At 41.4% G+C, this 27,900-nt stretch overlaps 6 protein-coding genes across 19 annotated transcripts in view; 2 read left to right on the top strand and 4 right to left on the bottom strand.

Annotated features, from left to right (window-relative positions):
- Positions 1 to 97: 97 nt before the first annotated feature.
- Positions 98 to 2,925, bottom strand: LOC660971 (EH domain-containing protein 3). Its single transcript, XM_961774.5, has 2 exons — positions 1,400 to 2,925; positions 98 to 675 (listed from the first exon to the last, which is right to left on the bottom strand). Exons 1-2 carry the CDS (start codon positions 2,796 to 2,798, stop codon positions 476 to 478), a joined length of 1,599 nt encoding a protein of 532 aa, XP_966867.1. The 5' UTR covers positions 2,799 to 2,925; the 3' UTR covers positions 98 to 475.
- Positions 2,926 to 3,340: 415 nt separating this feature from the next.
- On the bottom strand, positions 3,341 to 6,375 carry LOC662863 (solute carrier family 41 member 1). 5 transcript variants are annotated; one of them, XM_064359256.1, is made up of 5 exons: positions 6,115 to 6,121; positions 5,930 to 6,032; positions 4,819 to 5,140; positions 4,295 to 4,766; positions 3,341 to 4,241 (listed from the first exon to the last, which is right to left on the bottom strand). In XM_064359256.1, the coding sequence occupies exons 3-5, from the start codon at positions 5,113 to 5,115 to the stop codon at positions 3,535 to 3,537; spliced, it is 1,476 nt and encodes a 491-aa protein (XP_064215326.1). In that variant the 5' UTR covers positions 5,116 to 5,140; positions 5,930 to 6,032; positions 6,115 to 6,121; the 3' UTR covers positions 3,341 to 3,534. The 5 variants fall into 5 exon arrangements, with proteins under 5 accessions (XP_064215326.1, XP_064215325.1, XP_015832965.1 ...); XM_064359255.1 differs by having other exon boundaries at positions 5,930 to 6,038; positions 6,115 to 6,118; XM_015977479.2 differs by lacking the exon at positions 5,930 to 6,032 and having other exon boundaries at positions 6,115 to 6,375.
- A 198-nt stretch (positions 6,376 to 6,573) lies between these two features.
- Positions 6,574 to 8,771, bottom strand: LOC662892 (solute carrier family 41 member 1). Of its 3 annotated transcripts, none has more exons than XM_064359257.1 (3): positions 8,697 to 8,771; positions 8,147 to 8,254; positions 6,574 to 8,096 (listed from the first exon to the last, which is right to left on the bottom strand). In XM_064359257.1, exons 2-3 carry the CDS (start codon positions 8,228 to 8,230, stop codon positions 6,750 to 6,752), a joined length of 1,431 nt encoding a protein of 476 aa, XP_064215327.1. In that variant the 5' UTR covers positions 8,231 to 8,254; positions 8,697 to 8,771; the 3' UTR covers positions 6,574 to 6,749. The 3 variants fall into 3 exon arrangements, with proteins under 3 accessions (XP_064215327.1, XP_008199454.1, XP_974059.1); XM_008201232.3 differs by lacking the exon at positions 8,697 to 8,771 and adding an exon at positions 8,301 to 8,488; XM_968966.4 differs by lacking the exon at positions 8,697 to 8,771 and adding an exon at positions 8,397 to 8,487.
- A 10-nt stretch (positions 8,772 to 8,781) lies between these two features.
- Positions 8,782 to 10,960, top strand: Smyd4-3 (SET and MYND domain containing, class 4, member 3). The gene is made up of 3 exons (XM_968993.5): positions 8,782 to 9,122; positions 9,166 to 10,676; positions 10,725 to 10,960. Exons 1-3 carry the CDS (start codon positions 8,840 to 8,842, stop codon positions 10,929 to 10,931), a joined length of 2,001 nt encoding a protein of 666 aa, XP_974086.2. The 5' UTR covers positions 8,782 to 8,839; the 3' UTR covers positions 10,932 to 10,960.
- Positions 10,961 to 10,998: 38 nt separating this feature from the next.
- LOC100142321 (prion-like-(Q/N-rich) domain-bearing protein 25) lies at positions 10,999 to 13,612 on the top strand. The gene is made up of 8 exons (XM_008201233.3): positions 10,999 to 11,136; positions 11,616 to 11,738; positions 11,788 to 12,063; positions 12,110 to 12,511; positions 12,558 to 12,710; positions 12,760 to 12,990; positions 13,038 to 13,175; positions 13,223 to 13,612. Exons 1-8 carry the CDS (start codon positions 11,091 to 11,093, stop codon positions 13,432 to 13,434), a joined length of 1,581 nt encoding a protein of 526 aa, XP_008199455.2. The 5' UTR covers positions 10,999 to 11,090; the 3' UTR covers positions 13,435 to 13,612.
- The window catches only part of LOC662950 (uncharacterized protein), a 59,612-nt gene continuing 45,192 nt past the window's right edge, over positions 13,481 to 27,900 (bottom strand). The window contains exons 1-9 of one of the 8 annotated variants that reach the window (XM_008201236.3): positions 20,832 to 21,068; positions 17,940 to 18,148; positions 17,560 to 17,598; positions 16,900 to 17,038; positions 16,693 to 16,842; positions 16,145 to 16,288; positions 15,839 to 16,096; positions 14,638 to 14,832; positions 13,481 to 14,348 (exon numbers count right to left, since the gene is read on the bottom strand). In XM_008201236.3, the coding sequence (XP_008199458.1) occupies positions 13,975 to 14,348; positions 14,638 to 14,832; positions 15,839 to 16,096; positions 16,145 to 16,288; positions 16,693 to 16,842; positions 16,900 to 17,038; positions 17,560 to 17,598; positions 17,940 to 18,148; positions 20,832 to 20,919 (1,596 nt within the window). In that variant the 5' untranslated portion in view covers positions 20,920 to 21,068 and the 3' untranslated portion in view covers positions 13,481 to 13,974. Of the gene's footprint in view, positions 14,349 to 14,637; positions 14,833 to 15,838; positions 16,097 to 16,144; positions 16,289 to 16,692; positions 16,843 to 16,899; positions 17,039 to 17,559; positions 17,599 to 17,939; positions 18,161 to 20,831; positions 21,069 to 27,900 lie in introns of those variants that run through there. The other 7 variants (XM_015977458.2, XM_008201234.3, XM_008201237.3 and 4 more) reach the window with 7 other exon arrangements.

Raw genomic sequence — 27,900 nt, 5'->3', positions numbered from 1 at the left:
TTCGAATGGAACTAATACAGTAGGCTCTCGTCAATCAGCACTAGCTGGGTAAAATTGATATTTTTTTTGAGTTAGAACGAACGGTGAGGTAAAAAGCTCAACTAAAATATTTTATTAAATTAAATACTCGTACAACAATGTGTAAATTCCTCAAGTGCCTATTACAAAACAGTAACAATGAAACTAATACAACAGATGTGAAGTCGTAAGAATAGGTTGACTTAAATAAATGTCATTTATCATTATTATATAATACAAATATATACAGCATTTTATCACATGTTCATGTTAGATAGCAGTAGTATTGTTGTGGCCACATTACGTTATTGCAATATAAAGATAGAAAACTAACAAAACTATTTTTTGGTTTCGGAATCAAGAAAATCAATGTTTCTCCTAAAATTTGTACATTCTTGACTTAAGAGGCACACAGATAATGCAATTAATATATAGCACTTGTGGATGATGGTATTATTTAACGTTTTGATGGTGGTAATAGGTGATTTGGTAATTCTGATGGTAAATCGTTTCCGTCGATTTTTATGTTTATCAAGTGCATTGCTAGTGCGAACTCCTCATTATCCAACATTCCGTCTTTATCAACATCGGCCAGCTTCCATATCTTACTCAACACGGAATTGGGCAGCTTCGACTTAACCATTTCGGATTTCGCAGCTAAAACAAACATTTAATTATAATCACACACTGAACAAACATTATATAAAGCGATTTTGTGTCACTGTATCAATAAATACGAGTTTTTTTATAGTTGCTGATACGTTTACGTATCATTTCTTATCACTTGACAAATATGTGCTTACAGGTTTAATTTCCAGCTTAGCGTTTTGAGTGTTTTTGATATTATGCAACTGGGGTTTAAAATCAAGCTCCAATTCCTCCCGACCGAATAGATTAACAACATAACGCTTTATAACTGTTATAACGAGGCCGTTTTTATTGTTCTAATTGTCCCAATTTGGCGAAAACTTTTACCAAAATTATAAAAAGGAAATTCTGTATCAGTTAGTCAGTGATAACGTCAAATATAAACATGACACCACCGAGCGGATTTAGGAATTTTAAGTTTTCAGCACATCTGAAAATGTTATGAGTTTTTAATTGAAATTTTACGGCCAGAACTAGTAAACACACGAGACTTTTATTTGTATATTTCAGGTGGTGGTCGCACATGTGAAAATGGTTCTCGTTAAATTTTAAAACCCTAAATGGCAAAGCTAATTAGTGACGGGAAGAGTGTCAATTAGGCGAAATCAAACCATTAATTTTTTATAGGTGACGTGTCACGCCTCAGTGATAAGATTCGGAGTATCGTCTAAATCAATTAAATACTTGTCGTTTAACGATTAGCAAGTTATAAAAAACTGATAGGATATCTTACCCATTCCTGTGACTTTGCCATCAGCGCTGGCAATTTGATCGAAAATTTGGTCGTATTTCGCCTTTTCCCTATTGACGATCCAGTCAATTTCGCCGGCTCCGGCATCAATCCCTTCTCCCTTTTTGTACCCAAACGGTGACACGGTGTCCTCCACGTTAACAAAGGCCCCACCTTTGACATTGCCCGTTGTTTCGGTATTATTGACTTCCTCCAATGGTATTTTCGCCATCAGATTAGCGATATCGTCGGCTAGCATCCGATCGACGATTTCCAGCAGTTTAGGCTTGAGGGGGTGGAACTTGGTGAAGTCTTGATTGGCTAAAATCTCTTGCATTTTCTTAATTTCGGGGAAATCCCCGGGCGAAATCTGGTGCTCCTTTTGCAGCCTTTCATAGATCGCCCCTAGACTCTTGATCAGTTCTTTCTTTTTCGAGTCCTTGCCAAAGACGGAGGGCATTTCCTTGCGAAGCTCGGAGATGATGTAGGCGTGCACTTTGGCCAGTCTCGCCCGCTTGATTAAGTCGTTAAGTTTTCGCAGAGCGGCGTTCCTGGGCAGAGACTGTAAGTCTTTGAATAAATCCTGCTTCTCGTCTTCGAACAGCCGTCGATTGACGTCGTAGCGGAGCGGTTGGTCCCAGAAAGAGCCGATGTAGACTCTGGCGACTTCGGGGGTTTGCAGGACTTTGCCTAGGGACCACATCAGCGCTCCGTAGACCCGCATGAGCTGCTGGTGGTCAATCATATCAGCCTTGTTAAGAACAATCCGGATTTTGTCATCATGCCCACGCAAGGCTTCAATTGAACGCCTGAATTCGTCAGATATGTCCAATTTGTGAGCGTCAAACAGCAGGATTATCCTGTCCACCCTCTCGGCGAACCACTCCAGGACCCCCGTGAAGTCGTAGCCTCGGTCGACGCGCTGCTTCTCCCCGGAGAGGATCCCGGGGGTGTCGATGATGGAAATGTTCTGCAGGACCGGGGAGTTGACCAGGGAGCATTGCAGGCGGTTCAGGAAGGCGTTCCCGAACTTGCCGAGCGGCCGGAACTGTCTTTTGGGGTCGACGACGAGGGCATTCCCTGGGATTATTCCCTCCTTATCGTCGTACATAACAGCTATGAACCTGTCTGTGGTGGGCTCGGGCCCGATCCGGATCCCCGGGAAGTCTCGCTCGAGGAGGTATTTGATAAACGTAGTCTTTCCGGTTGAATACTGACCAACTAATAGTATCATCGGCTTCGCATCGAAGTCGGAATCCTCAAGCTGGGGCGAGTGAAAGTCGTGGAACTGATAATGCTGCTCCAAAGGCAATAGCTTATTTTTGTAAATGGTCTTAAGTCCTTCGACCACATTTTCGTACACTTCGGTTTTATTATTGTCTCTTGTTAACCAACTAAACATTTTGACACAGGTTATACCACTGCTTAACTAATAAATAACTTGAAATGCTCTCTAAACGGGCGGAGTGACATATCTCTACAATAATTAACTGATTTGATTACTCGTGGTGGTGGGAGTGGATTCTCCATTGCCAACGTTGCATTCTTAGAAACGTCAAATTAAAAAAAAATATCACGTGGCACGTGCCAGCAAGAACACAATATGGCAAAGAATTGCACAACTATTTGTTATAAATTTATAAATAAATTATTGCATTAACAAAAACTCGGGTTGTTATGCAACCAGTAATACAGTCGTTTGCTTGAGGGGCGTACCATTGTTGCGTTATTTAAATAATAGTAGCACTTAATCATCATCCTTCAATAAACAGAAACCTCCTTCCTGTCGTGGTGTGAGGAATGTAATTAATATGCTCGTTTTGATTAAATTAAATAATGCGAGGTCAGTTGATAATTTTGAAGGGTGACTACTTGATCTCTTCGCACGTGTAGTGCTAGGTGGGGGTAGTGGTGGGGGAGGGTTAATAAGTTAATACACCAAACTGTTTGCCATCATTTATTCTAAGAAAGAAAAATACATTTATATAGCTGAACTCTCTATATTAAAATAATATACCTATCTAAGACATACTCTCCCGTCGCTTCGAGGACAATAATACTAAAAAACTATTGTCATTTTGTGTTTTTATCACAACAAAGAAGTTTGAAGAGGTATTTAGTGCGCGGCACCTGCTCGTTCAGCGATCACCTGGTGTGTCGTGATCGGCGACAAGATACAAGAACTGAAAAGCAATAGCCAGCAGCGAGATCCCTAGCAAATCCCCAATTGACGTCAAATACGGAATAGCGGAGTTGTCCGGATCGATTTTCTTCTTCCACATCCAGTGGATCATGATGTATGCGACATACAGCAAAGTGGCTACTTGCATCACAGCTGCACATAGATATACCACTACGAATAAAGAGCTAAGGGAGGTGTCTCCGCCTTTCATGTAATCAATTGTGTAGATAAATATGACGTGGCCGGGGATCACCATTGACATCAGAACGCGTGTTGTCCGAGCGTGCACTCCTTTGCCGCAAAAACTGGTTACAGGTGATATGAAAATGACGGTATCCTCATCGACGTTTGATTCGGAAGTGAGGATACCTAGCTCGGCTTGTTTATGTAGCGCTGTTGAAATCCTACTCGCTTGAACTGCAACGAGGTTGCCTCCGACACCGTTGATGACTGGTTGGAAAACTGCAATTCCTTCGAATCTGGACACCATGAAGTCTAAGATTAAGCCGCCCATTGAGCTTATCAACATTGCGACCACCACGGGCGTCCACCCATGGTATAGGACGTCCTTCGTATACACGTTTTTCTTGGCTATCCAGACCCAAAGGGGGATAGCCAAGATGTAGCCGGCGATTATTAACGGCGCTAACCAGTCTTGGGTGCCTGGAAAATTGGAATCTAAGTATGCAGTGGTGCGGAAAGGCGCGGTATCTCACCAAGTGAGTCGTATAAGACGGTTGAGACCCATGAAAGGAGCGTTAGTGATGTGATATCGCCTAAACTTGCCGCTATAGGGGTAGCAACATTATCAGGGTTGATATGGCAATGTCTCGAGAAGACAATGACGCCAGCTGTTATTAAACCTAAGACGAAGCTGGCTATTGACACTGTTACTAGACTACTGGCACATAACAAGTAAGCACGATCTAATTCGACGTCGTAACTCTTTATGGCTCCCATTACAACGGCGACTACAGCTCCCAAAAACCCTACAACTATGGCCTGACACTGGATAAGTATTAGATTGCCAACAATAATGCTTATTTTTTGTTTGGTTGTGTCCATATGACCGAGATTGGCTTGCGTTGATAGTCGAGACGCTAGCGTCATTTCTAAGTTGCCTTTTAAGCCCAAAAGTGCAGGTACCAAGATTACTAGTTCTGTGATTTCTTCAAATACTGGCCAGTGCTGGAGCGGCAAAAATTGAAAATGTGACTTTTGCGACATGGGGTGACAGTACCTGTATTCTGTCTAAAACTAGCCCGGCAAAGACCATTCCAAACCCAGCGATTAGGAAAGGAATGAAGACTTGTATCGCAATCGAAAAATACGTCTCTTGGATCCGATCTTCATCATCATAAATCTTTGCCTCAACAACAACATCTGGAAGTCTTCCATTATCGTTATCACTATTATCCTGTGGAGACTTGACGAGGGTTATTTCCGTATCAATTGTAGGACCGGTGTCGAAGGCACTTGATGGGCTCGGTGTATCTGAGGATTTTCGCGAAAGCTGAACATGATTGATACTGCCCATGGCTTTAGATCCATAGTTTTCTTCACTAAAACACCAATGATTTTTGCTAAAGTCGCTAGCATGCAACACTAGTACCTAGGATGACAATGTTGCGTTCTGGCAATTTTTAAGGCTCAAGAGCCCGTCTAACATACACGCGACTACATCATGTGATGAACTGATTCTATCGATTTTGTCTACGTCTGGAATCATGAGGAACGTCTCGACGCCGGTTGTTACAGGCGACACGGCTGCGCAAAGGGCACAGGTGACGTCCATTCAAAGGTCAAAGGAAAATTATTTGGCGGGAAAGGGTGGGGCCAGCGGACGGCAACCAGTTTTTGATTAAAAAAGAATTAAGGACGCCGGTAACGGACGTCCATTCGAAACGAATGATGTGTGATGCTGAACAATCGGCGCAAATATTACGCAATGTCACGATTTTTTTAATGAGTTTTTATTTACATTGACCTGGTGCCCTTTGCGGCGCGTGGGTTGTTTTGGCGCACATGCAATGTTACGTAGGTAACAATTACATCTTTTTCGGAAGCGGAAGCAATTTGTAGTCAAAGCGACTTTGACTAAAATGATAAAATAATTTTCCGAGCGACAATTTCATTAAAACTGCCTTGACATTACAATTTTACGTGGTACATTAAATTTGCCTGTTTTTATGAAATAATTACCTGCTCATCAAACAAGCCGAAATTTCGGAGACGTTCAAAGTTTTTGTAATAGAGGATGACACAGTTATTTTAATTGAAGGGAAAAATGCTCTGATTAGGGAAATGCTTCAAGCGAGAATAGATTGGCGGGAAACGGTGCTATGACTTACATAATTTGAAAGCGCCTATTGCCTAGGTTAATCTTATTGAATATAATAGCAAATTTCCTGTGCTCTAGTAAAAAGTAAGTCAACTTCTGACACAGACCTGAAACTAAATCTAACTTGAAAGCAATGTGGCACTTAAAGCACGAGAAATTTAAGTAAAGCCGCTCACTAAACCCAAAACTACTCACCCCGTGGTCATCTGCAACTCTTTTTGTTTCTACTAGTGCAAATTAGTTTGTTATTTTGCTCAAAATCCATACTTCTCGTGGGAATACATTTATAATCACAATACACTTAAATTTAATGACGGTAGATTTTTTGTCAGTTGATCATTAAGTTTGTTTGTTGTGAGTTGGAATAAGACGTGGTTTTTTCTTTCAAACTTTGCTATGTTTTGAATTTTATTGCACCTTACAATTGTGAGTCTTACTCCAAACTGCTTTCTGCGCAATTGTCCAGCAATGGCCACAAGTTATTATGGTCATTATGCTATTACGCCCTCATAGCGTCGTTTAAATGCGTGAAAATGGCCCATGAATTTGCTATGAGCAAGAGCCTTGAGTTACTATTTGCAGTTGGTGGTGCTTCCGCGATTAGCACATTTTTAGCGAACACCCCATACATAAAACCCCCAAAAAAACCAAGCGTTACAATAATGAAATAGAAAATTTATTTCTCTCGATACTGTATATAATAATGTTGATATATATCGTATGTACATAAGAATAGCACCAATGAAGCAAGTGGAAATTTATTACAAACGTACATTAAAGGTAGTTATTTAATCATCACAAGTGGCCTTTTAGAATTCATATTTTCTAAATTAATCACCAACGTCGCTATCGCGGTCACCGATTAGGAACAAAAATTGGAAAGCTACGCCAAGTAGTAGAGTCCCGAGGAGGTCTCCCAGTGCGGTCAGGTAAGGAATGGCCGAATTGTCGGGGTCGATATTATGCTTCCACATACTCAAAGTCATCACTTGTGCGATGTAGAGCAACAGAAGGACTTGCAGAAGGGCCGCTATCAGATAAACAACCATGAAGATCAAAGTGAAAGAAGTATGACCGGCCTGGAGATAACTAATAGTGTACGAAAAAATAAGATGTCCCGGAATGACCATAAGCATGAGCATGCGCGCAGTCCCGGCATGAGTTGTCTCACGACTATCACAGAATGCTGAGCAAGGGCTAATACAGACTTGCATATGACTTGGTAATTGGCCAGGCTTCGCCCTACTATGAAGTTCAGTCGAAATGCGACTGGCTTGTACAGCGACTAAGTTTCCACCAACTCCATTAATGACTAGTTGAAAAACAGCTACACCCTTATACTGCGAGACAGTAAAATCTAAAATCAAGCCCCCGACGCTGCTTATGATCATCGCAGCGATGACGGGCGACCAGCCACTAAACAACACAGTACACGTGTACTCGTTTCGGCTCGCGATCCAAGCCCAAACTGGCACTAAAATCAGTCCTAAAACAATAATAACAGACGTCAGCCATGGGTGGCTCCCCATGGTGTGATAAAAAATCGAGGCAAGCCACGAAAGACATGCCAAGGTGGTGAGATCACCCAGACTCGCGGCGATAGGCGTCGCCACATTATCAGGATTGATGTTGAAATACCGCGAAAAGAGTATCACCCCGACCATTACAAACCCCAGGATAAAACTCGCACCAAAAGCCGTAACAATACTACTGGCACATAGGAGAAGTGCGTGGTTCACGTTTATCACACCAGATGGCACCCAACCGAAGACAACGGCAGCCAGTGATGCTAGGAACCCCACAACGATGGCCTGACACAAAATCAGGGCCAAGTTACCAACTATCAGACTTAACATTTGTTGACGGGTGTCTAGGTGACCCAAGTTCGCGTGGGTTGACAGTCGGGACGCTAGGGTCATCTCTAAATTGCCCTTAAGGCCTAGTAAGGCGGGGACGAGGATGTACACTTCCGAGACTTCCTGGTACACTGGCCAGTGCTGGACTTTATCAAGGAGAAGGCTCGCGGCGACCATTCCAAACCCAGCAAGGAGGAACGGGATGAACATTTGGATGGCAGTGGCCCATAATGACTCTTTTTGTAGCGTCACGACGTCCGGTTGAATGAAATTATTCTTCTCCAGTAAAGTACAAGTGTCCGAAGCCCCTTCCTCATCCCACTATAACCCGGGCTAGTGATTACCTCCCCAATTTGCAAAAAACTACTCACAGGTTCCTGATATCGCGGATTCATGACGATCGTCCCATCAACCAGTCTTTGTTTACGATGAATTACATTACGTGTTACGTCCATTTTACGTAAAAACGATCACCGCCCCTGTAAAAACCCCAGTTATTCCCCTTTTGCAACCCAAGAAACTAACCTTAAAATCATCATTGCAACCATTGATACTCAATCACAATAAAAAAGGCGAGTTACGCAAAACAATAAGAGAACGATTAATCAGATTAACACGTACACAAATTAAAATGTAAGTAATCCAAAACATTTTAACACAAAACGTCAAAACTGACACCTAGCGGGATATTTGATTTGGCCGGGAACGCCAAACCAACGCGGACAATATCCCTAGACGTCACAATCAAATTCAAATTTGAACGAAACAAACAAAATTAAACAAATATTGATTTTTTAATATTTATGTGGGGAACAATCGGGTCAGATATGGACAGTCATTGACTTTTGGTGTGGGCGCAAATTAAATACAGGTCTTTAAGGAAAAATGTACTTGGGGATGAAAAAATCACACTCCAAATACCTTTTTTTTAAATAAAATCTTAGACGATTCGTTGCCTGCTCGCAGCGGACAAGCAACAACCTCAATTGGCTTAAAATAGAACGCTGGCGTCTGAAAATAAACAACCGGCACCCGTCCATTTAGTTCGCGTGTTCTTTTTCGACATGACGAAAAGTAGCATTTTCCAAAAGTACTGTGAGAAAGCAATTGGCACTTTAACGGAGGAAGATGTCGAGAAATTCAAATCAACAACACGTGACGAGGAACGCATTAGAATGCTGTACGGTGTTGCCCAAGCGGTCCCAATCACGCCGATTAACAACGGCAAGGACCTCAAACAAGCCCAGGAGGCGAAAATCAGCGGAAACAAACTGTTCGCCGCCAAAAAATACGAAGAAGCTTTGCATGCGTACAATGAGGGGATAGTTGTTTGTCCGCAGGACACAGGTAAATGAAATTGACTCCTATAGTGCTTCAACCGTATTTTTAGACGACGGTAGGGAATTGCTGACAATTTTGATTTCCAATCGCAGCGCAGTTTTTTTCGAACAGGAACACTTCCGGAAGGTTTTCGACGATATTGATTACGTTATCGCCGTCGGTAATTACCCCCCGAAACTGCACTATAAAATTTGGTTGAGGAAAGCCAAATGTTACGACGCGTTGCAGAATGAGAAATACGCGGAGGAGACTTATAATTTAGCCATCTCGAGCTTGAAACATGCCGAGCTTGACGAAAAAAGCCGCGAGAAAAAAATCGCAGAAATACAAGAGTCACGCAAGAAGAAGAGGAAAGCGTGTCCAGACAAAAACCAAATTATCCCAATTTCCAACGCGGATCTTTTCGCGAACGGGAACAGGGAGTATGTGGCCGCACATAAGAACGTTTATTTCGATTTTGACCCAATCTTGGGGCGGTTTGCACGCGCCTTGGAGGATTTTGACACGGGTGTTATAATTGTCGAGGAAACTCCGCACTGTGCTGTCATTTCCCAGGAAAATGCCTTAATGAATTGCCAGTTTTGTTGTATTTCCACGCAACAGCCCGTTGCGTGTCGTAATTGCGGTCACGCGGTTTTTTGCAGTCTCAATTGCGAAAGACAAGCGAATTTAACTTTTCACAAATACGAGTGTAAAGCTCAACCGGTGTTGTTTCACGCCGGAGCCTCGATCAATTGCGCGATGGCTCTGCGGATGATCTCGCAGAAGCCGCACGGGTTTTTCCAACAAAAGAAAAAGCTGCTGAAGGATTTTTTGAAAGACAATTGCAAGAAAGTGCCAATCAAGAGTCAGATCTATCGATCGGATGATTATAATGCCGCGTTTTTCCTCTGTCGGAATGAACACTTGAGGAAAAAAGGGGAATTGGTGCATTATTCCGTAATGGCGATTTATTTGTTGCGGCTTTTGAAATTCTCGGGCTATTTTGGGGGGAATATCAAGGATGATGTTGTCACAGAAGAAGAGGTTTTTATTGCGAGTTTAATTCTACGACACTTGCAAATTCTTCAATTTAACTCGCACGAAATATCCGAGCTTAGAAATTTGAACGAAGAAATGGTAACTAACGGAATACAGTGTCACTACAAGAGCGAATACATAGGAGCTGGGTTGTACCCAACTTTGGCACTTTTTAACCACTCCTGTGACCCAAGTATAGTTAGGTATAACATAGGGAATCGAATGATTGTACGCACAATAAAGCCAATCAAAGCCGGAGAGATAATTTACGAAAACTATGGCCCTTTGTACACTTCCATGGACGCAGACGAAAGGAGAGTAACCCTCCAAAATCGCTATTGGTTTGAATGTTACTGCACTCCTTGCCAACAAGAATGGCCGCTCTTCGAATATATGGACCCTAATCAGATCAAAATCGGGTGCCAAAAAGAAAATTGCCCATTCGAATTCACTTTATACAAAGACGACTTATGTCCTTACTTCCAGTGTGACTATTGCGACGGTGTCACTAAAATTTTCCCTTCCTTGAAAGGTCTTTCAGTAAGTGGACCACAAATTCGATCGATTATTTTATTTTAAATTTTCCAGCAACTGGCAATAATGTTACCAAAAGCTGAAGATTTATACAGTGCTGGTGAAACACGTGAAGCTATGAAGCTTTTTATGCAATCCTTGGACATACTGTATAAATATTCAAGACCTCCGTGTCCCGACATGATAAAGGTTCAGCAACGTTTGAAGACACTTTTCGTCCATTTGGGGAACAAACAATATAATTATGTACAAAAATTGTAATTAAGCGAATAAAGTTATCAGTTTCTCAATTTTTGATTTTTATCTAAATTATTTGCAGTGGGAGAAGTACTTATATACGAGCTCCACTTGAATCTAGGTTGATTAACCGCCACATTATCAATCTAAATGTGAATTGTGATTGTGCCTAGTAATAGTAAAATGTGTTACTTTGTTAATTATGTTTTGCTAATTCTAACGTTCGCAGGTGAGTGTTCATAAAAACGGTTTTTAATTTTTACGCCCGTAATAATATTACATAAAAAATTAATAGTTTTGCAAATTTAGTATGCTGCTGAACATGAAAACTAAATAAAATTTTGTGTGGAAATAAATAATTCAGGGCAAATTTATAGAAGCTCATGCAAATTAATTATCCGTGATCTGGCTCCAAATTAGCATTTTCGATGTTTGCTAATTAAATATCGGAGCAAAAGTTTTCAATCGGGAATTACTGTTTAACGGCCAATTAACCCCTCATTAAGGGTGAATTAACATACAAATTACATGGTAGATAACAAGAAGATGAACACCTGCTATTGTGAAATCAATAAATCTATGTGCAATCCGGATCAATAGGTAAATTAGTCGCCACAATCCCAGGTGTTACTTCAGGTGTTTGTTATGATAAGATAATCGCTTGCTGTGAATCATAATTTTTATAATAATAATAAAACGGGATTACAGGAATTGCCTTCTCCTGCACTACGGACGGTGATTGTAAAGCACCTAACACCACGTGTAATGAAGACAATTGTGAGTGTCCTTTAGGATACTTGCTTGACTCAGAAGGGAAAGAATGTTTGCCATGTATGCACTTTTCATAATACTTGATTTTTTTCTCAAAATGGTCTTTAAGATGTAACCGAATATAATGGAGAATGCTCGCAAGATGCACAATGCGAGTGGCTGGGAGAGAACAGCGAGTGTGCTAACGTTTGCAGGTGCAAGGAAGGATACCGGTGGTACCTTGGACTCTGCAGGCCATACGCAGGGCTTGGGGGAAACTGCGCCGAAAACATTGATTGTTTCGATGGCTATAATCTCCAATCTTTGACTTGTTCCAATGGCAAATGCGCCTGTAGCGAGGGATATTATCAAAGAGGCAATACTGACTGCAGAAAAATAGCTTCAAGTAAGTTCTATCTCTACTATACCCTTCATAGCACAGTTAAACCTAGAAAACGACCTTTGTGCCTTGGATATTGACTGCAAGGATGCGAACACTGCTTGTATACTTGGAAAATGCAAAGAAAAGAAAACAGTCTTAACGCTGGATGAAAAAGAAGACGAAATCGAAGAAGAAGTCGCGAAAAATACCACAGACGCCGTCCCTTGCACAACAGACGCCGATTGCTCCAAGATCCCAAACTCTGAATGCTACCCAAAAACCGGCACTTGCATTTGCCAAAAACAGTTCTTTTTCAACGCAGACGCCACAGCTTGTGTGGCGGAATTAGGGGTCAACGTTAAGTGCACCAAAAACAGTGACTGCCCCCTCAAACCTGGAAAATGCCAGGATGGGGTTTGCTACTGTCGCGATTATTATTTCGTTGCCGACGGCAATCAAAAGTGTGTCAAAAGTACGGCAAAACCTACAAGCTTTCCCCAACTGATCAAAATTTTTAGCCATGAGTCAGACCAACACCAACTGTCTTTCCAGAGAGTGGTGCTACGCATGGGGTTCGCGTGTCTACTGCACCTCAAATGAGACTTGCAGCTGTAGCAAAACCGCCGAATTCGATCACGACAATGCTTTGTGCATTTGGAATGGGAGTGATGGTAAAAAGGCACGAGTTGGTGACACCGTTTTACTGTTTTTTTGATTTAGAACCGGAGTGTTCAGCTGATTACGAATGTAACAACCCGAAAAATAGTTTTTGTGTCGATGAGAAGTGTCAGTGCCGTGGTGCAGCTGTTGTGGTCGATGGTCAGTGTCTTCCAGGTCTTGGTGATCAGTGTGATGAGAAGTTTCCTTGCGGAGTTGAACATTCCTCCTGCATTGATAATGTGTGCCAATGCTCGCCAGATTACATCCAGCAAGAGAGTGCTTGCTATGCCGGTAAGACATGTCATAATTATTGTAGATATTTCGAGTAATATTTTTAGTAATTCACAATCTGGGAGGTGAGTGCGCGTTAGATATCCAGTGTTCGACTGGTATCGCATACACGGAATGCGTTGACGGTATTTGCAACTGTCACAGTGATCGTATTCCGTTTGACGATATATGTTATCAAAAGACAGGTTGGTGTTTAATTGAAGAGTAGAGGTATTGATGCGATTTATTTTAGAATATGGGGGTTATTGCAACAGTGGGATGGAGTGTGCACTTTCATTAAATCAAACCTTCGGGGATTCCATTCAGTGTCGTAATCGGAAATGTCAGTGTCCTACTGGTTATAAATTGAGGGAAAACAAATGTTCGTCGAGTGATATCGTAGCAGGAAATTTCCTTGTTGTAACTATTTTAATAGTGAGGAGCGTTTTATCAGTCTTTAGTTAATTTCCTTTTATTATACAAACACAATATTTTATAGAAACAACATAAAGACATGTGTACACGTATTTAATATCTATACGTACTCTGTTTTCTTTTTTATATAAAGATCCAGTTTAGTATATAAACAATTTTTGATATTAATTAGTCATTTAAGATATTAACAAAGTGTTTTAAATTATAATTACAAGCCTTGTTTTTTTCCAACCCACCTTCGAACAGTATACAATAACAATTAAGAACAACATATCTACTGGGGATAAGGTTCAACAGGAGGAGCATTTATTTAATCGCGGGTATCACGGCATAGGCAGTTTCCTGTCTAGAGTGCCTGGCACCGCGAGATCGAAGAAATGGCGCTTGTAATTACAATTCTTCCGAGCGGTATAACGAAATAATTCACAAAGTCTTGAGGAGAAGAGTTTCTTTGGTCTGGGTCACTGGTCGCGGCACTGAGCGTCACTAGAAGCAATAGGTACGTTGGCCCGGGCACGCAGAGGACGTGGGGGAGGTCGGCACCGCCGATCCGCGCCCCGGGCATTCTGGTCACCCGTAGTAGTAGTGACTGTTCGAGCCGCTGCTGAGACTCCGGGGGACGTCCGTCTCCTGGGGCGGCCTCCGCAGCGTGTGCGAGTGGACGTGGGGATACCGCACCACCTCGGCGATGCTGCCCACGGGCACGGCCGAGTGGATGGCCACCGTCGGTAGCGGCGTCGTCAAGTCTATGTCCGCGTCCACCTCGCTGATGTCGTCCGTGAACCCGTTGGGCAGAGAATGGTCGACGTTGGTGGCGTGGAACTTGGCCTCGCGCCGAGCCCGGTGCCGCTGCACCAGGAGCCGGCCCACCAGCACTGTCAGACACAGGAGGATGGCCGCCGCGATGCTCACAATCAGGTACAGGTAGAACCGCTCTTGGTTCTCTAAAAAGCGGAGCTCGGTCAGAAAACGCCGAAAAAGCTAGGCTTGCATGCGGCGCTAAGGATGCACAGCAGAGCGGAGGCCGCGGTAGTCTTACCGACACTTGCAGGGGCAAACCGCAGGGAAGTCAAGGGATCACAAAAATCATGCATGCGCAAGTAAAAAATATTGCAAAAAATTTAGAGAAATCAAAGGGAATCTTCTTTGTTTATTAAAGAAAGTTTGGTGGTCAAGGAAATGAGGTAAGAGTGGTGTTGAAAGTGGGGTTGCGGTTCGCCCCCGGATACTTACGTGAAATGAACGTGTACGCATTTATCCATTCGGAAATGAATCCGACGACTCTAGTTTTCTCTGCATAGATCGTGATCGTGCAGTTGGGATCTGGGAAATCGTCGGCTTGCATGTCTTTAGTAGCTTTCTGCACGGCAGGAACTCGGGATGGGCGGAACAGGTTAGTACGAGGAGTTGTGTAAGGCTGAAAGGACGCTGCAACCAAACATCAGATCAAGTCGATTCGATTTATTTCGGTGTGATTGTGTCTTGTGTTGAAGCATGCGGCGGTGGTCACTCTGTGGGGATTGTTGTTAATGGACTCCACCCTAATTTGTCCGACTATATACACGACCGCGACCATACCGCGGATCTCCTACGTCGGTTGCATTGCACCAAGCCAAACAGCCTCATCGAAACACCAAGCAAGATTACAGCCGGCATGCATTACAAACTTCTACAACTACACAACATCGACTTGTGTGACGTTTAATGTAATTCTACAAACTCACATCAAGATAATTGATCACGTAATTTATACAAAGCGGGAATGCGAGGAACGTGAATTTTATTTACAAGGTGCCTTTGTGCACTGATATATCAAGGAACACTCTAATCTGGCACCGAGGCAAAAATTTGATTTTATCCTCTGCGGTGCCGCGCCGCAACGTTACGGAAATTTAACGTACGCTATACAGGTGAAAAGTCGCTTCCCAACGCCTAAAGAACCATTTTTGGGAGATTTTAAGACTGTTTATGTACCAAATAAAAACCAAACAAATATAACTCCGCGCCAAAATTGGTTAATATATTACTCTCTTCTACAGAGGTGAAAGAGAAATGCCCCTACTTTTCTCATTTTACTGTAAAACAATAAACGATAAAATGAAGACGAAACGTTGTATTTTGATTAGGTAATAAATAGGTAAAAAATCTTCTAATTCTTTAAATAATGTTAGGATAATTTTTATGAAGTCTCTGTATTCTGTGTGCAAGTTAAAGAAATGAAATAAATACACTAAACACAAACAGCAGTTTCGCCTAGCAGCCCTGTGCCGTTACGGCTCTGACGTTTATTTACACGTTTGGCGTTGAAAGCATAACCACTTTGGCAAAATCGGAGTAAAAAGTAGCGAGTTTGTGCGAAATATTGGGTTTATATTTATCTTAGCACACAAGTCGAGGTATTTGCTCCGCTGCCCAAGTAAACATGCAAACTCACCAAGATCAAGTCCGTTCGACTTGTGTGCAGGACTCTTAGCGTTAACGTTGGGCGAGTCCTTGGTTAGATTATCCCCTTTCCCGACGCCGTCGATGTTGGAGGCGGGCGGAGAAGCAGCCGACTCTCTGATGTACTCGTTATTGCCGGCATCGTACGGCTCGAAGTCGTCGTCCTCGTCGGTGGCAAACTCTTGGTCGGATTCAATTTCGTCAGGTTCGAGGCGCCCCTCGTACTGCTCCTTGAGTACTTTCCGGGGAACTGTGCGGCAGTGTCAGCGGGTCCAATAATCTCATTTAAATTACTTACCGCAGGTGTAGATCACTTTTAGATACATGCGGGACTCCGGCCGACAGGGGCTGCCAAAAGTACTTATGTCGGCTGATAATTCACAACTCCGCTTGCCGTGGCAAAGCTGCATCACAGTCTCGGTAGCGTAACTCACCAAGCACGCTGCAAGTGCACAAAGGGTTCAAAGTGAGCCTTCACGCTTGTCACTCCGAATGCATTTGACACGTCAAAACGCACTATTTTTGACTAAACCCGATACTACTGTCTGCAGGAGGCTCCAATTACGCCGAATTTAGATTTTTGGAAAATCAAAATTACTTCCCAGCGGCTAATTAGGTCCAAGGCCGCGTAGGCGAAGGCATTATTTCTGTATTGGTGTTTATTGGCAGAGTTACAGCTGCCTTGGAATGTGCCTTTATTTCGCGTTTCAAAACAAAATACCATATTGTGCGGCGATAAAATGCGGTATCGATCAGCGATGATGTACGACGTGGCAATAAAATCGCGCGGTGTTTGGTTAATCGCAAATGGTCGCAATTTAAATAAGAATCGCATAATCAACTTACTCTCCTCGCGCACGCCTTGGGGCTGGGGACATTGAATGCTTTCGTATTCCGTCCTCCCGTAGCTGGCGCTGTATACGGCAACCCTTGAGTTGGGATTGCACTTCAATTGAATTCGTTCATTCTCGCAGGCCACTTTACTTCGAAACTCATCTGAAAAATCCCCCGCTGCCGATTTCTGTAAATTTTCAATGCATTTTTCATACTTACACGGTCTACATTTATAAGCCACTTCGACATATTTGCGAACACCCGGACAGGGATCCCCGCCGAATGTCTTCGGGGACGTTTTAAACTTGCACTGACGCTTCTTCTGGCACGCCTCCACCACAGTCTGCAACAACGAGTACTAGGTACCGTCAGTCAGATCGGCTGTATAATCCTTCAGATGATTTAAGTAAATCACTGCCAAAGCGGTTGCGAAAACATCACATACCTGCATGCTTTATGTTAGTATGTTACAAACATTACGTTATTTACACTATTCTAACCACTTCCGCATGGTTTTGCCAAATCGCGATCTTCTCAGCACGGCGTTGAAAGTCTAGCTAAAATTGCAGCAAACCATACAAAAATATATGCATCTCATGCCCAATACGAAAACTAACGCTATAAAAAAGCCATGAGCGACAAAACGTGTTTTTTAATCCCTTAAATAATCCAATTGTGTGGTGAAATGATGGTGTGAAAAATAATGCAGCAAAGCGGAAGAAGAAACAGCCAAGAGCAGTGTTCTTTCTTAGCCCCACAGTGCCTTCAGCCTATAAAATCATATCCACAGAGCCGGCTCGTGTCGAACTGCCACGTGGGCGCCCTTAACCCAGGCCACGAGCCGCCAATGCTGAATTATTATACATAATGATCACTTACTCTCCCCCATGTTCCTTGAGCTACTTCCTCCCACTTGGTCTGTAAATAAGCACAAGCTAAGCTTTTCAAATGTTTACTTGTATCTCTACTGCTCTATTATACATAAAGCTCATATTCAACAAGACTTTGTAAGCGGATTATCCCGCTGCTTATATTTTCTTAACAGTTTCAGGTGAATGAAAAAATAATTAGAAAAAACACAAACTTTTCAATAGAATACAAATAACCTTCGGAATTAATTAACTGGCGGTTAATGAGGCAAACTCTGCAATAAAAACGTATTAGTTTCTCGACTGTACAAGTGGTACGTAGGGGATGTTAATTATGTTACATGATTAGTACAAACTTTGGATTAGTTCTAACATTTTTAAACTACTGACCTGTAATGAATTGGGCCAGAGACAGGAAACGTTGTAATTGTAGGATGTTTTGGAAATCGAAGATTGGGTTGCTTTAGGGCCGCACAACGATTTGGACGGAGCTGATTTTCCATACTGGGCGATTTCGATCGAGATGCTCGTTCCAGGGGGGCATCGGAGAGTCACAACTTCATCGTCACAACCGGCTCGCTGGTACGTCCTCAGAGTTCCTGATAACAAAGCTGTGCCCGTGAAGACCAGACGAACACCGTACCCAATACACCACCACCAGAAAGAAAAGAGAAATACCAAGTTAGTACAGTTATTAGAAGCTTAAGCTACTGTGCTCCGCAGTTTTGCATAAATCACCCCAGATGTGCGTGCACAGTACAATATCCTGTGTCTCATAAGATAAAAAATTCGCCAAAGTTGAGATTAATTTTTGTTGTTCTCGCGTTATACTTTAATTCCAGATGTTGCTGTTTTAATTTAATAACGCTCCATCCGGAATCTTTAGAATCACCTCGAACCCAATCAAATATGCGGAGCAATATAATTCAGTTTTTCAATTAAGATTTAGCAAATAATTCCGTATGTCGTTTTGACAATCTGAATGATTACTCAGCAGTTTAAATTGCACGACGGCAGTTTTATAGCGTCCATTAATCACACTCTCAATTACGAACTTATCGCGTCTAAAGTTTAAGTTCAACCAGAAAAACACTTTTCAAATTATAGAAAAAGTCGACAATAATCCAGATTATTGTCCCCGATATGTCCCTCCAATTCAGAGCATATCGCAACGAGATAACGCCAACATCATTGTTTTCAACTTTTACAAAAGCCTCGATCAGAAAAGCATGTTTTAAAACTTCTCACAAATACAAAATTTCATGCCCCACTTAAACCAGACTACGGCGTTCCTACCTACACTTCCTCATTTGGCTAAACGTGTGTAAAAGTTTCTGGAATTAGGCGACAAAAATGGTGGATGCGCCGGGCAAGTTCGATTTGAGCGCTTGGAAGTAATTAACTTAAAATTGCAAAAATTTTCGTATAAATATTTCACTAAACACCCGGTTATGTCTTATTCAAACATGTAATGAGAAGACTTGAATATATTAGCATAATGTGGAAAATGCCCGTTTTAAAATTCTCCAAGTGTTTTAAAGTCAATTTAAGTTTACAGTTCAAGTTTAAAAATGTCTTGTATTTGAATGCTGAAAATTAGTTTGGGTAATTAGCACGTGATGGCGAGTGCGATTTAAGCATCCAATTTGGGCTCGAGTGACTTAATTAGAGTTGAACTATTTGTTTGCGAAGGAGTGGTAAATATTTTGTTGCCTAAGAATATCCGGAAAAAGGGGGAATAAAGTGATTTGGGGTTGTTTGAGCCATCAGGGGTTGATGAATGTGGGTACATCCATTGATGTCATAGTCTGTTGTGGTTGTGTTCATTCAAATTGCCTTGAAAGTTTTATCTTGTTGTAAAGAGTTGCGTCTTGATGTTGGGAATGTCAGGGGTAGTAAGCATGAATTTAATTTGTGTTGCGGTTGTTATTTTATTTTCGCACTTTATTTATTCAGAAGTTGGGGCGCAGAGCCAATTAAGGCATGCATCAAGTTGGAAACAAGTTGGAGTGGCGGAGTTGAGGCGAATTGGTTTGTGGCGATAGTGGAAAGCTCGGTAAAAATAATTACAGGGCCCTCGATATGACACGGTTCTTGCAGCTAGAGACAAATCATTACCGGGTTTGACTAAGACGCGGTTAAATCAGGAGCATCGATACGATCCTGCAAATGCAGCTTTTGTTCAGACATAACAGGAGCACTGGGAATTTTAACAAAAAGCCAGTAAAACGGGCGCAATAAATCCCCCGTGAGACAGGGTACATGTATCCGGCACAGCACTGAAAGCGCATATATTAGGGAAGCAACCCCGATCAGGCTGCTCCGCACTCCAGGACTACCGGGCGACGCCGACACCGACGCGGTCGGACACTTTTACTGTTAACCACGCTTTACTGGACAGCGAAAAAGCCCATTTCCGGGACACTTTTTCACCCGCAAATTTTAAAGGGACCGACCAGATTCAATGCTAAATCTCACAGAGAAACCCCATCCTGCTGCAGGGCCGGGCCGCCCAACTGGCTGCCCGGGGCGCCAAAAAACTGTTTTTGAAAAAAATTAATAAAAAATAAAAAACTTTTAAAATAAAAATTTGTTTTTTATTTATTCTTTACCTACTATGCTTGTTTTTTTTATTAAAACAAAAAAAAGTTTATATAGCATTATAGTGAAAAAAAAGTAGATAGGGGTAACGCTAGCCTAGGGGCTTTAGCAACCCTAATCCGGCCCTCTCCTGCTGCAGAAAGAACACTTATTATATTCGAATAGAGATGACACTTGCTTCAAATTTTTGCTTACAGTGACGCTATTATTAGATCAAAGGTTATGCCACGCGATACGAAACCAAAACAAAGTTATTAATTTATTTTATTAAGTATATTATTATCTAGAGAGTGTAAGAAAATTATACAATTATAACATCAACTTTGCTCTCAACGGATGTTAGTGGATTTAAGATAAGTTTTAGAAATTATTAAAAAAATCACATGCGTCCGTCGTGTAATGTAGATCCTTATCGTTTTCCATTGTTATTACTGTATTAAGTAATGTAGAAATGATGGAAGTGTAATGGGAGGATTAACTCAGCGAGTGCCCCTTTTCGCTTCTTTACGGCGGGTTATCCGAGATATATTAAAAATCGTGAAGGGAAGACAGCGATCGCTGTAAGTCATTTTTATTAGTCCGAAATCTTGTACAATGTGTGGATACAACGGCGGGTAAAAAAGCGGGTTCCCTGGATGGTGATTAGTTATGATGAAAACAATAAATGGGTGAAGGGCGTACCGAACACGTTTACTCTACGTGCAGGCTGCGGCGCCCCGTAGTCTACAGCAACCAGGAACAGGACCACCAAAAGGGATGAAAATCCCATGCTGACACATGACTAGCACTAGCACTAGTAGTTAGGAGCGCATCGCGCACGGACTGGTTGCAAACTGTTCCGCCAGTGCTCGACGGATTGACGGATGCTCGGCGCGCTCAGAAAGCCGTGGCAAATGGAACAATATCGCCGCCAGGGGTGGATTGACCTAGGACCGAAGATGACTCCAACTAACAATCCCAGGAATGCCCAACGCTCCCATTCGGGGAGAATTTATGACACTAATTCCAAACATTTATAAATGCAAAACTGCTGTCGTTAGCCCCAAGGTAAGATGTTCCACCCTGACAAGAAGGATTCATCCGAATTTTTCTCTTTCTTAATTTCTTAATAAAACCGAGAGTTCGCCCCGAGCGTTCGAGGCGCGTTTAAATACCGCGCAAAAAATCGCCTATTACTGCAAAATTACTTCTACTTTCGCATGCAGTTAAAAAAAGCAGAAATATGTCAAAAATGTCCATTTATTGCAAGCGACAGGTCGCAGGGCAGTGGCCGTCTTTCGTAGGTAAATTTAGCGCGGGTACGGTTGTCTGCGTCTCACGCATCCGCAAATAGCTCCCTCGTAAAAACTGCAAATAACAAACGAATGATTCTGTCGGTATTTCAAACATCTCATTTCAGTGAGCGCCATCGCGTAAATTATTCATCGATGGTCGAAAATACCGCATTCAAACGCGAGATATTAACGTAAAAACCAGCTCAGCGGCATATTCGGATCCAGGTATCAGCCGGGTTTTAGAAATACATCAAAGAAACACATCGGCGCGCCTAAACAGAGCACAACGGCCTAATTGCACGACGCCAACTGCCAGAAAACTATGGCGTAACAATTTTAAACAAAGTCAATCTTGTGCTATAATGACTGCCGCTGCGACTAACAAAGTGGCACCGCGAGATCAAAATTCAGAAGCTATTAATCAGGAAAAAAGTTCACACAAATTGTTGTAGGAATTCTAACTGGGGCACTGATAACAAGTGACAAGGTGGAAGACGTGACGGCCAATTTTTCTCAACCGTCAAATTATTTCCTCAAGCCGGTGCCAATTCCCGATTTTACAATTATTTATAGACGCAAGACAATTTATACGAAATGTGTTGGCACCTCTCTTAAGGCCACTTCTGTACTTGTCTCTCGTGAAATTTTATTTAGTTGACTGATGTTCGTAATTAAGTAACCTTAAATGGATGGAGCTGTAAACGGTCCATATTTAAAACGCTGCAATCTGAAAGCTTCGAAATGCTATCAGGTTATATAATTTGTTTTAATAAATGATGAAAACAGGAAGGTGAGGGGCGTTCGCTTTGTCGAGAGATGTCTTTGAGAGAGAGTAGAGTTTTGATGCAATTAAAAGTAATGAAGAGAGATGAATTTATGAACAAAGCTGAATTTAAACTAGTCCACGGACAAGGAGTTAGACTGTATCAGGTTGCATATATTTACTTAAAAGCTAATGCGGATTAAAATTTCCTCAGCTTCTCTATTTAAAGCGGCAGTTGTTCGATAATTTAGATTAATTGCGTAAATAAATAAAGTTTAATAGTTTCATACTAAATTAGTAGATGTTGCATCTGTTTTCTTGTCGTGTTTTATTTAGAATTTTCCTAAAGTCAAGGTTTGGAATGTTGGAAGTTCAGAAGTATTGCCGGTCGCGTGTCTGGTGAGTTGTGAATTTTCGGAAAGTTTTGGGTGTCGGGAAGTGGTCATAATCGCTCACAAACGATTAAAATAGTTGGCTGTTCTATTTCGAGTGGTATCATACAAATTCAAAGAGTTCTGTAAACAGGTCCGGGAATACAAAAGACAGCTTTAAATAGCTTGTCCAGACTGTGAAAAATTTGTCTATTTCTGAAGGGGAAAATTTGGATGCAATAGACAATTTCCTTTGGCTTTTGTGAAGTAGTTCCAAAATTACAGAAGATGCGAGTAAACATCGACTTATTCGAAAAGTTTAAATTCTCTTCACGTCCCGAACTTTTCAGATCAATGTCCGTAAATTTACATTAATGATGTGCGTTGAAAATTGAACTCCTCCAATATTTCACATCTTAATAGTTCCATTTCGAACTTGTCAGCAACTGCTATTATTTCAATTTAAGAAGTATGAATGAATCGACAGATACTAAGGACCGTTTTCTTAGCATTATCCTCACAAATCTACTTCCTCTCTTTCTCTTTTTTAATTGGCTGAGAGTTCTCCAAACCGGAAACTCTAATAAATTAATACAAATTTTAAAAGTTTTCGTAATAATTGCAAACTCCACTTGAACTTTGCGTAATTACCCAAATTCCCTTTTACGAGGGCTTGGCTAAAAACTGCACTACCTCCCTTAGTAAACAAGAATGCTATCGGCCTTTTTCTTCCGGTTGAGGTCGCCGATGACAAGCTCTAAAGTAACATGTCCTAATACCTCGTAAAACACCCCAACAACTCCCAGACCGGGTATTTGGAGGAACCGTTAGTTCCTTTGAGCAATTAGGATTATCAGAATATCCCTAGTCAGTGTTTATGCAATTTCTTTCCGGCTTAACGACACGTGCGGAACCTCCATTTCCGCCAGTCCCGTCTCACTTATCACGTGCTTCTCATCAGGACCATTGCGTAGTCTAGATACGTGACATTCTTTCCTAATATCATTCGTCCATATCTACGCAACTCTCATCTGAATCTGCTTAAAGAGGAAAGTCCTTTCGCCAATCAGATTAGGTCAAATTGAGTTTGACTTATCCGCTTTGTAGGTGTAGCTATCCTATTTATATCCAACTTTAGACTTGTCCAAGTCAACGAAATCCCGTTAGTTCCACGTGTGGTCCCCAATAAATATCACAATGGTCCCGCTGGAAACTCTCGCTTCCAATTAAACCACTCGAACATTAACTTCTCTTTATCAAGCACCAATCCTTCAATCACACTTCACCGACCGTTCCCAAATCGAAGCCCTTTTACTACATCGACATGCACACTAACTTTATCATTACGCAAAGACCCCGTAATTCCGAGTATGGACCCCGAAACTATAAAAAGCAACTGCTTCGCTTCACAAGCCCCGGCCTCAAAAAGCCCAAATTACTTCTTTTTAACAGTTCGGAAGACTAATTAAAAGAGCGCATATTTAATATTGTTTGAACTGTGTACACATGGAAAAAATCCTTGATTTTGAAAAGAAAACAAGGGAGCAGCGCGTTCTTGGCCCGACTGAAAAACTCCTATTAAACTGGAAGTGGCGTAAAGTAATAAAATACAAAGTGAATAAAAAAATTAATCAATAACGTTGCCATGTGTCTGCATCGGTGTGGGTTTTCTCGTGAAAATATTGAATTTGGTTCTTCGAATAATACCTGCTTGAGTTTCGTAATCGAAAGGATCTGAACTTAAATCCTTAATGAGATAAGAATGCAAATATTTACCGTGGGAAACACTTTCGAGTGGTGAAAATTTTGTTCGCGTTCCGCCCGGTAGATTATGAAAACCGATGAATTTATTGTATTCCAGGCAAGCAGAAGTTTAAAAAAGCCGTAAAAAGTCGGCTATCGATAGCCACTTTGTTTAATAAAATAAAGAAGTGGAAAAAGTTATTTCTCGGGCGAATGTTCCGGAATATGCGATATAAATCGAGAAAACGATATTTTAAGTGGATGCATCATGTGTAAAAAGGCGACGGCATGGTAAAACGTGTTTTGTGTTGCAAGCAACTGTGGTGAAGCTGAGTTAACTGCATCTCAAGTCAGTTAGTGGAGATTTAGCGAAGTAAGACCAAGTACTGCTTCATATTAATATTTGGTAACAGCTGTGGTCTTTTGGAGTAAACCCTTGTAATTAAAGGTTGACTGCTAGTCGGTATATGCTAATAAAAACAACCGACTTGTCGCTGACAAGGGTTTCAGTTAATTCTTTTTGAAAAGATCGATCGGCGTAACTTTGGTTGCATAAACTCCAGGAGTAACACTCATAGTTTGGAAACAATGTTTATTCAAAATCTACACGGCAGTGGTAGTGTATTATATACAAATTTGCTATTATTTAATGTCAGATGTAACAAGGGGTATTAAGTCGGGAATATGATACATAAAGGTGATTTATCAGTCTCGCCAGCGAGATTTCTAATTTAAGTTTCTCCAGCGTCTTGCTTTGTCTTTGGCAACAATAGTAAGTATAAGCTGTCTCGAGCTTACTTATAATAGCTTTCCCTACAACACACAATATTTGAATAAACAGAAGTGGCGGGTAATGTAATAATTGTTTACTCTACCCCATCGAATAATCCTTCCCATTTTCCGCAAACTCCACATAGATTTAGATAATAAAGAGCACGTGTAACTTTAAAATATCGATTCGTCCCTTACGACAATATAAATTCGCTTTAATTTCAACCCTTAGATTAATTTTTGACCCGTCCCGCAAACGACAATTACGCTCACCTTCAGGTGGGCATAAATTCTTATTTGAGTGAATGTGCAAACACGGTTTATGTCGGTAATAAATTACCAACATCATCACCACGATAATTATTTGTCTATACATGATATATTCATTGTGCTCCAAGCCTATAATAATAAATAACAACAGCAATTATCAAATTTTTGCAACATTAAACTTTAATTAATTTATACCAAATAGATCTGAACAGTGCAGTTAAACGTGATTATGTAAATTCTATATGTTTAAACCGCAGTATCGTTGCCCCAGGCTGTATTATGCGGGAAGTATAACAAAATTTATGAAATTTTACTCACGTACGATAATACACTTGTAAAAGTGGCGAGGCGTTTAATTTTATATCTTGGCTAGATTTTAATCTTATTGTCTCCTAAAGTGTCACTACTAATGAGAACACCGGCACGTCTCGTTTTTTCCCCACCATAAATTTACAATACGAATATCAACGTTGAATTTTTGGATTCCGTTGCCACATCTCAATTTTGACTTAATTTAGATAACGGTAATTCCCTCTGCGCAGCTCAATCTGATTTTTATTTTTTATCAATAAGCAAGTTTCGGCCTTTTCAGCCGGATCCGATCGCATTATTATTTTTTCGTTTCGTGCATTGCGAGTTAAAAGCGTATTTGGGTCATAACATTTTTTAAACGGTTTCACTCCATAAAGCAATCGTATAGTTCCCGGGCCGATAGCTTTACTCCAATTTAATTTCCCCCGCAAAAGCCCACACTCCCGGGCAGGAAACATTTACTACACTACCGAAAAACCACATTATCTCAATTCGGATTACTGAAAATGTGAAAACAGACCAACTTTCAATTTTTACATAATTTAACATACAGGCGCTGCGTCAGCAGTTTCGGTGCAACAAAGTTAGAGCAAATTTTATAAGGGTCGTTAAGATGATGACTTGGCATGAGTCAATTGAGTCACTATTTCCGATCTTCCGCCGGAATAATTTGTGAACAATAGTGATAAATTTTGTTTTTAAGGGCAAAAATGATAGGCGCTGCTATCAATGGCAAGTCTTGTCTCGTTTTCGATTTAATGTTCCAAAATGAAAAAGGGAATACTTTTCCGGAAACTGTGTCGAAATGGAAGAGGTTTTATGAATAGTCACGTTGTATCAAGAATACGTGAATTCAGTTCCATGGCGTAAAAAATCCAAGATGTGTGTTGCCGGCAAGTGACAGCCCCGTCAGCCCTAAATTTGTTGCTTCGGATTGGTTTCAGAGTATCTTTTATATTCAGTCGAGGAATAAATAGTTAGTTTACACTTGCGTAAAGACTGGCTTTCATCGTGATTGAATTTATTACTAAACGGTCTTGTAGAGGAGTTTAAGTGTTTATTAAGAAAACCATATGGTCACGTGTTTCTTGTTTGAGCACTCTTTCCTCGCATTGCCCGACTTGAAAGCGTTTGACGATTACACCGCTGACAGATACTTTCAATGGTTTTGTTACAGTTTCCGGTTTCGCGCCCTTACAATAGACAAATATACACAGCCGAGATTTTTTCCAAGCGTGGACCATTTCAGGTTTTAATTGTGTCAGATAAAGTGTCAGCCAAAGACGAGTCGGGGCAATGGAGGCGCCGTTTGACGTGCTGCCACGTAGGCTGCCTGACGGATAGACAATTTAATATATCCTCCGTCACTATTAGTAAATAAAGCAAAAATTCCTGGGTTGTGAATTTTCTCTAGCATATATAGCCTCTAACAAGCTTTACTCGGAAGCGTTTCCTTTCTCTGATATAGGAGCTTAGTAGCGTAAGAAGAACGGCTCTTAAAAAGGATAATAAATAGCATCACGAAACGCCATCTCCATTGTAAACCCGTGTCGTGATACACAACAAAAATTCCCGCGAAACGCCTTGAAATTTTTGACCGGCCTCGCCCGGCGCATCCGCCAAAACCAGCAATTAAAGCTTCATTCGTGTCAATATATTTCATCTCCGGCATTACATGAATTTTTCAAGCCCCGACTTGCGGTGAATTTTAAAACAGTGCAGACACCGAAGTTTTGGTCACAATTCAATTATTTCACTCGAGTGTTTTATCGACATCTCAGCCGGTAATTAATTTACGAAATTCGGGTCAAGTCTTGCAAATTTCGGGTTCATTGAGAGGGATGTTTGCAGGTGGCAATAGTTCGTGTTGAACGAGTTAACAATAGATATGCAGTTGTTCATAAAGTACAAATCCCATCAGAGGACGAACTTGATATGATTTATGACGGGCTTAATGACCGTAATGCGTTGTCCACCACCGCCATCTACGAACAACGGCGAAGATCGCGAAAACTCCTATCTATATTATGCGCCATTTAGGGCCACTTAATTTATTCCCATTTCGCAAAAAAATGGCACTGGCATTTATTTATAATTCTCGCTCAGGCAAAACCATTTTGTAAATTTTCAACAAAACGCACAATTACTGTTACAAACATTATCACGACAGCTCTACACTCGGAAAACGGGGCAAAAAGTGGCGCCTAGGCCGCCCGACAAATCAAGATTAATATATTTTACATGGC

The sequence above is a fragment of the Tribolium castaneum genome, chromosome 10 (genome assembly GCF_031307605.1).
Source record: "Tribolium castaneum strain GA2 chromosome 10, icTriCast1.1, whole genome shotgun sequence".
Classification (NCBI taxonomy): Eukaryota; Metazoa; Arthropoda; class Insecta; order Coleoptera; family Tenebrionidae; genus Tribolium; species Tribolium castaneum.
The sequence above is the reverse complement of the archived record's forward strand: the minus strand, read 5'-3'. Positions and strand labels throughout refer to the sequence as shown.

Coding starts and splice junctions, on each gene's coding strand:
- LOC100142321 (XM_008201233.3), top strand. CDS start 11,091: ATGTGTTACTTTGTTAATTATGTTTTGCTAATTCTAACGTTCGCAG. Junction 11,739..11,787: donor AGGGAAAGAATGTTTGCCAT/GTATGCACTTTT, acceptor ATGGTCTTTAAG/ATGTAACCGAATATAATGGA. Junction 12,064..12,109: donor CTGCAGAAAAATAGCTTCAA/GTAAGTTCTATC, acceptor AGTTAAACCTAG/AAAACGACCTTTGTGCCTTG.
- LOC662892 (XM_064359257.1), bottom strand. CDS start 8,230: ATGGACGTAACACGTAATGTAATTCATCGTAAACAAAGACTGGTTGAT. Junction 8,097..8,146: donor ATCCGCGATATCAGGAACCT/GTGAGTAGTTTT, acceptor CCCGGGTTATAG/TGGGATGAGGAAGGGGCTTC.
- LOC662863 (XM_015977479.2), bottom strand. Junction 4,767..4,818: donor TAGTTTTAGACAGAATACAG/GTACTGTCACCC, acceptor TTGCCGCTCCAG/CACTGGCCAGTATTTGAAGA. Junction 4,242..4,294: donor CGTCTTATACGACTCACTTG/GTGAGATACCGC, acceptor CCAATTTTCCAG/GCACCCAAGACTGGTTAGCG.
- Smyd4-3 (XM_968993.5), top strand. CDS start 8,840: ATGACGAAAAGTAGCATTTTCCAAAAGTACTGTGAGAAAGCAATTGGC. Junction 9,123..9,165: donor TGTTTGTCCGCAGGACACAG/GTAAATGAAATT, acceptor CCGTATTTTTAG/ACGACGGTAGGGAATTGCTG. Junction 10,677..10,724: donor CTTCCTTGAAAGGTCTTTCA/GTAAGTGGACCA, acceptor TAAATTTTCCAG/CAACTGGCAATAATGTTACC.
- LOC660971 (XM_961774.5), bottom strand. CDS start 2,798: ATGTTTAGTTGGTTAACAAGAGACAATAATAAAACCGAAGTGTACGAA. Junction 676..1,399: donor TGGCAAAGTCACAGGAATGG/GTAAGATATCCT, acceptor TGTTTGTTTTAG/CTGCGAAATCCGAAATGGTT.